Here is a 7,113-nt window from a genome sequence, read left to right as displayed (position 1 = left end):
AGCGTCTTTCTTCTCTGCTTCAAACTTCTCCTTGCTGAAGCCTTCTTCATACTGTGCAGGGCTGTACGATGTGGTGAAAACTATTTGCTTCATGTTCTGACCCGGCAGCTGCTGGTACCAGTACATCTGGTCAAAATCAAAATTTTTAGAGTGCGTGCAGTTGATGGTGGCAGACTGACTCTGGTTGGCCCACAGCAGAGGAGTCTGAGTGACATCACTGCCGTCTGTTGGACCTGCAGCAGTCAGATATCACATCATGTTACAGAAAATCCAACAAAAACCGAGACCAATAGCGACATAAAGATGGACGTGAAGTCCGTGACGTACCTCCAAGCCAGAGCAGAGCTGCAGAGAGCTTTATGACAGCAGCTGGGATCATGACTGTGTTGTGAGCCGACTGAACTCAGAGTGATGGAGCTCTGACATCACTAGAGATGGGAGGGTCTGGTTACTGTCACACTGTGTGTGGTTGGAGCCGAGGTGGACAGTGAGCAGAGGTTCATGTTCAGCTCCTCCGTCTGTTTGCGTCACTGTTTTCACTCGCTAGACAGAAATGTTATCTTTTATCTCTGACTCCTGTCACAGATCCTCAAAAAGAGCTCCTCTTTTTCTCTTTGGTTCCACATGATTGTATTAAACTGCTGTGATTTGCATGAAGCTTAGCCGACACAAAGTGAGGAAAAAAAGTGGTTCTGAGTTGTTCTTCGACAGGTTTTCTGCGTTATTTTCCCCTTCGCGGTGGCGCACCACACTAAACTAATGAAAGATGTAGGTGTTATTTAGTTAATGGAATTATTCTACCGCAGCAGCGTAGCTACAGATAGCATGTAAAAATATAATCTTTTTACCATTCGGTGTTGTGTGCATGTGTGAAATTTCCGGATATAAACAATAAAATGCGGGGGTGTTGATAAGGGCCTCGTTGCTCTAATACCTGAATAAGACACCGACTTCTCCTCTGATGGCTGATAGATTGTGATTGTGAGCGTCATGGCTGAATTATGAATATATCTCATGCACTGTTTACGTCGGTCACCACCGTGTTTTTCAGTGACCTACCAGTGCAACAATCAAGCAAAAATGGGTCAAGTTGCACAATTAAAATGTATTTCACAGAGTCTGAATATCCATTAAACTATTTAAAGTTTGACCAAACACACACACACACACGCACGCACGCACGCACACACACACACACACTTGAACAGAAATGATCCTAATATCAAACCACAGATATACAATCAAACAGAACTTGGATCAAGATGCCAGGCACGTTCTTTGAAAACTGTTATCATTGTGGCCATTAAGTGTGTTTGAAGTTATTTTTTTACTCAGAAATATCTACGAATATACATCACATTGAGCCCTTTTTTAAATTTTTTTAATAGATGGAAACATGTTAAAGATTTACAGATGTACATGTGTGTATATACCGTGTTTCCCCGATAGTAAGACACCCCCAATTGTAAGACGTATCGGGAGTTTCAGGGGGGTCGGCTAATATAAGCCGTACCCCGAAAGTAAGACGTATGTCTTACTTTTCGGGGAAACGCCTCTCATCTAGCTGCGCGCCGCCTCCTGCCCACGTCCGCACCGTCCCCCCTCCATACGTCACCGTGTCTGCCGCCTCCGTCTGATCCAAATGAGCGCCGCCTCCTGCCCACGCCCGCGCCGTCCCCCTCTCCATACGTCACCGCATCTGCCGCCTCCGTCTGATCCAAATGAGCGCCGCCTCCTGCCCACGCCTGCGCCGTCCCCCTCTCCATACGTCACCGCGCCGTCCCCTGCACTTGTCACTGCCGCCTCCTGCTTAAAATAGGGTAATGCACGCAGTATTAATCATACATCAGTAAAACATACACACTGGCATACTGGGGTATCATCTGCTGTATGTAATTTTTTTCCAATATAAGACATACCCCGAAAGTAAGACATAGTGGGGCTTTTGGGGATAAAAAGAAAGTAAGACACCGTCTTACTTTCGGGGAAACACGGTAATATAAACAGTCTACTCTGCTCTTTAGCTCCACCTACAGGTTAAAACAAGTTTTCTTTCACTGTCTCTGGGGTTTTTGTGCAGCTCTTCAATCGGCTGCATCACTGTGTTTACTGACAGAACAGAAATACACTCCACTGTCTTCAGGCTGCAGCTGCTTCACTGTCAGAGATCCACTGTAAGCGTCTTTGTTCTCTACTTCAAACTTCTCCTTGCTGAAGCCTTCTTCATACTGTGCAGGGCTGTACGATGTGGTGAAAACTATTTGCTTCATGTTCTGACCCGGCAGCTGCTGGTACCAGTACATCTGGTTATGATTAACATCTATATTTTGTCTGCAGTTGATGGTGGCAGACTGACTCTGGTTGGCCCACAGCAGAGGAGTCTGAGTGACATCACTGCTGTCTGTTGGACCTGCAGCAGTCAGATATCACATCATGTTACAGAAAATCCAACAAAAACCGAGACCAATAGCAACATAATGATGGACGTGAAGTCCGTGACGTACCTCCAAGCCAGAGCAGAGCTGCAGAGATTATGACAGCAGCTGGGATCATGACTGTGTTGTGAGCCGACTGAACTCAGAGTGATGGAGCTCTGACATCACTAGAGATGGGAGGGTCTGGTTACTGTCACATTGTGTGTGGTTGGAGCCGAGGTGGACAGTGAGCAGAGGTTCATGTTCAGCTCCTCCGTCTGTTTGCGTCACTGTTTTCACTCGCTAGACAGAAATATAACATTTTCTTTATATTCTGCTTGCACGTTTTTCGCTGCGAAACTCAAACTGCAAGTTTCAGGCCATTTCCAGTTTTTAGTATACCGACTCGTTCAAAAAATGATTTAAAAGTTCATTTATTTCTTAACTCCATGATCAGTTCTCTTCATTTGTATAGAACATTTCAGCAGCAAGGCGGTTCAAAGTGCTTTACATAATAAAAACACACAATTATAAAGTTATAAAGACCAAATGAAAAACACTGTATGAATTAGACAAAAACTTATGTTTTAGAATTTTAATTCTCTTAATAATGATTTTTTTTTGCTAACAGCTGATGAAAAGACATTTATCCTTAGAATATTTAATCAGACCAGCAAATTTTGTAAATGCAGACTTAATGAAAAATATGCTTGAAAATATACTTCAATCAAACAAGCGAGACTCATCGGGACGTTTATTCTCAATTTTTGAACATGACTGTATTTGACAAAGTTCTGGCATTAAAATGGGACAGGAGCTCCCCCTAGTGTACACATGGCAAATGTATTTGAATTTGAAGTGGTAACACTTCTTTATCGCACAAAGAAGTGTGATTTGTATCACAGTAACATCATTTAATCATATTTTCAAAATTAATGATCTGTAATAATACTCTTGTTGAATAAACAGTGGAGAAAATCTTGAAACTAACAATCCTGGCAACTGGGGGAGGATTTTAAACATTAAATGAAATTCATCATGACAATGATGCATCCAGATTATTATCACGATAAATGATAAACGATACGATAAATGCTAGCCCCTATTTCTTACTCGTGGCAAAAAGCGATTATCATATTTGCGTGATTAATTCTTCTGAGCTTCACTTTGCTTAGGATTGAACAGGACGAGGATTATTACATCTACCAGACCGACTTCCTGCCCTGACAGTTGGCACAGGAAGAAGGGTTTCTTTTTTTCCCTTTCTTTTTGCTTCCATCTTTGATTTGCTGCTGTACTTCACTGCTCTCTGCTGCAGCTGTGTTCCTCTTCGGTGTGTGTCTATTTGCTGGATCATCACAGAAGGTTTTTGTAGCAGACAGACACAAACTGAGCCACTGTGTCGACCAGCTGCACAGTAATACCTGCTGCTGTCTTCTGGCTGCAGTTTATCCACACGGAGCTCAGATTCCTTCGTGCCGTCTCCACTTATATTGAAACGATCTTTGAACTCATTCTCAAGAGTTACTCTGGTGTAGTAAACAAAACCAATTAACTCGAGGGTGGAGTCGCTGGTTGGGTTTTTGTACCATAGAATCTGGTTGTATCCGATGATTGAATAGCTGCAGCTGATTGTTACAGAACTCTGAGGAACTTGAAGTGTCCATGGAGGATCCTGATGCACATCTTTGCTCAGAGACGCATCTGGATTGAGAAAAAGATTAAATTAAGAATAGTTGGACAAAGATATTAATTTGATTTATACAACGGCAAGGAAATAAAGCGCTCTACCCCAGAAGCAGAGCAGCAGCAGAGAGATGATGATGCTGATCATGTTTTTATCTTCCTATTTGTCTCGGCTGCGTCTGACAAGCTGAACTCATGTTAAAGGATCAAATGAGAGGGGAGGAGACACAAAATGGGATCGTCACAGCAACATCTGATTCAAGCCAACTCCATATTGTTTAATACATAATATAGTCTCTGTATTTTTTGTAATAAGTGAAGAAAAACCTAAAAAAAAGTTTCATAATAAAATAAAAACACAAAATATGCTTATTAGCCCATTACATCCTGAAGCTTCTCTTTTCTTTTTTCCATGACACAACTTTTGTTGGCCACCATTATTTTTTCATGGATTTCATTCTTTAAAAGAAATAAACAACTCCAGCAACCAAATAAAGCAAAACCTGAAAAAAGAAAGCAGGTATTACAGTCTTTAACTTGGTCACATTTGTCATGTTGAATTGCTGTATTTTATTGTCAGTGATATGTATACAGTAATGTATATTTGATAGCATATAGAGGAAAAAATACAGTAAAAAAAAATCCCATTTCAGTCAGTTACCTCACCTAGAAGGTATTAGTGATATTAGCGCCCTCTACAGTTAGCTCAAAACAATATTTTTCGGTCCCTGTGCTTCAGCTGGATTTTTGTTCAGCTCCTTCAATCAGCTGCTTCACTGTGTCTCACTGACAGAACAGAAATACACTCCGCTGTCTTCAGGCTTCACCTTCTTCACCCTCAGAGATCCCGTCTCCGCATTCTTCTTCTCTGCCGGAAACTTCTCCTCCGTGAAGCCCGGGTCGTACTCGGGTGGGCTGTACGCCGTGGTGGAAACGATCAGCTTCATGTTCTGACCCGGCAGCTGCTGGTACCAGTACATCAGGCGGTACGTGCTGCCCTTTGTGTGGCTGCACTGCATCGTGGCGTCGGCATCCTGATTTGTCCACAGCGTGGGAGTCTGGGTCACCGGCTCGCCGCTAGCAGGACAGCCTGGGTGTAAATTATGGAAGGTTAATATGAGTGTTATGGCGGCCCATTAGGGCCATTGTAGATGGAAAGAGAGGAGGAGTAACTTTCTGTCAAAAGAAAAAAAAAAAGTTTGCGATCTCAAAAATGATTCAAAGAAAAACTTGGAATTTTTCTGCTTGAAAAGTCAAAAAAAAAAAAAAAATCAACTTTTGAAACTCAGGAAATTTCCAAATGTCAAAGATGTTTGACTTTTCAAAATGCAAAACTAGCTCTTTTTTTTCTAGAACATTTTTGAGATTAATCTCAACATTTCAGATTTTTTGAATCTCAGAGATTTCCAAGTTTTTTTTGTTTTGTTTTGTTTTTTGACGGAAATTTACTCTGCCAATCTAAAATGGCCCTAACATACCATCGTAGACATTTTTTTCTTGTTTTTCTATTAACATTTTTTAGATAAAAATTGACCTAAAAAGCATAAACACGGAGCTCTGATCCAAGCTTAAAAACAGATTTAATGGATGATTTTTATTTACCTGATAGCCAGAGCAGAAAGACCGATAACAAGAAGAAGCTTTGTTTCAGTCTGACAGCTTCCATGTTTCATGGCGATCGGAGTGTTCAGTATTTATGAGCAGGAGGTGGGAGAGACATGTGACTTTCACTGTATGACAGAATTGTGTGTGTGTGTGTGTGTATTTTAATCTGCCATTTATTTGTCTGTTGAGAACTTGGTACTGTAGAGCCCTCTACAGTTCACAGAACTAACATTTTTCACATGTAGAAAAAAACACTATTTGACTTGTTTGGTCACCAAAGTACTCAGGTTATATTTCAGATGTAATACTTTGACCTCAAAATGTTCAGATTTTTAAAAATCAGAATATCACACATTTTTCTTTCCGGATCACAACAGTATTAAGTTTGACAACAATAACGACTGGATTGCGTAATATTTAGGCACAGGTTACATATATTCAGGTGCAGTAAAGTCTATTATGTTACTTTTTATATAAAGTGCCTTAAAAAAAAAATCAAAGTTCAGAGATTTTTTTTAGCTCTGATTGACAGCTGAATTCCTGGTTCAGCCAGCAGGTGGCGCACTTACCTGCTTCTGAACATGATTTTTATTTATTTGTCTGTTTGACAGCGCTTCAAACTGCTCCCGATATTAACAAGATCGAGATTCCTATTGATAAATTTCACCATCTGTTGGTCAGAACATGAACATGTGGATTTTATGATTTCTTATTTTACTTTAGGTTATAATTGAAATACAGTAATAACGTACCAGAATGGATTTAAAATTCAGAAAGTTGAAATTTTATCTTAAAGCCCTTTTAAACAGACACATGAGAATGGATAATGGGTTGATCTACTATTATGTACAGTTATGGGCAAGAATGGTTATTAAATTCTACTATACCTAAGTGTATACGCAAAATTCATACTAGGAATCTCTACTTAACAATAAAAGTAGAATTAGGTTTTTTTAAAATGTAAGTATATTAAATAAAGCCGTTATATTTGGTTAACAGCCATTAATGCTGTTTATGTCTCAACTCACTCATTGTTTTTGGTTTAAAAATTGAACTGATTTGAAGTTTGATAATGTGGTGCAGCACACAGTTTGCACCACAAGGGGTCGCTAAACGTGACAAATGTTTCCAACTGCTGGTTGAAATGACTGTCCCTAAACTTATTGGTAGCCAAGGTAAAGATGTGTAACAAAAAAAAAAAAACTAAAATTATCTTATGTATTATTAAGCTACTCTAATCTTATAGGGAAAATGTTTCCAAAATCACCCACCTTTGATTTTAATACAATTGGGTCTTTTTTAGTCTTGTTGGTTTATTCAAAAATCATGCTTTTTTATTACTTAACATACTTTAAAAGCTTTTAGACCCTCCGATCAACTTGAAAATGTAATTATTAATTCATGTCTT

The 7,113-nt window shown here is 39.8% G+C and overlaps 3 gene segments (V, D, J or C); all 3 read right to left on the bottom strand.

The window, feature by feature from the left end:
- Positions 1-421, bottom strand: part of LOC106938381 (Ig lambda chain V-I region BL2-like) — a 4,809-nt gene extending 4,388 nt beyond the window's left edge. The window contains 2 exon segments of the V gene segment in view: positions 4-233; positions 328-421. Of these exon segments, the coding sequence occupies positions 4-233; positions 328-379 (282 nt within the window).
- Positions 422-1,980: 1,559 nt separating this feature from the next.
- On the bottom strand, positions 1,981-2,553 carry LOC106938380 (Ig kappa chain V-III region NG9-like). The segment is given in 2 exon segments: positions 1,981-2,410; positions 2,505-2,553. Coding segments are annotated over 2 exon segments (375 nt in total).
- A 1,741-nt stretch (positions 2,554-4,294) lies between these two features.
- On the bottom strand, positions 4,295-5,806 carry LOC106938382 (Ig kappa chain V-III region NG9-like). The segment is given in 2 exon segments: positions 4,295-5,190; positions 5,703-5,806. Coding segments are annotated over 2 exon segments (381 nt in total).
- Between the last annotated feature and the right edge of the window lie 1,307 nt (positions 5,807-7,113).

The sequence above is a fragment of the Poecilia latipinna genome, unplaced genomic scaffold, assembly GCF_001443285.1.
Source record: "Poecilia latipinna isolate Pla-1442-1.1 unplaced genomic scaffold, P_latipinna-1.0 Scaffold2580, whole genome shotgun sequence".
Lineage (NCBI taxonomy): Eukaryota > Metazoa > Chordata > Actinopteri > Cyprinodontiformes > Poeciliidae > Poecilia > Poecilia latipinna.
The sequence above is the reverse complement of the archived record's forward strand: the minus strand, read 5'-3'. Positions and strand labels throughout refer to the sequence as shown.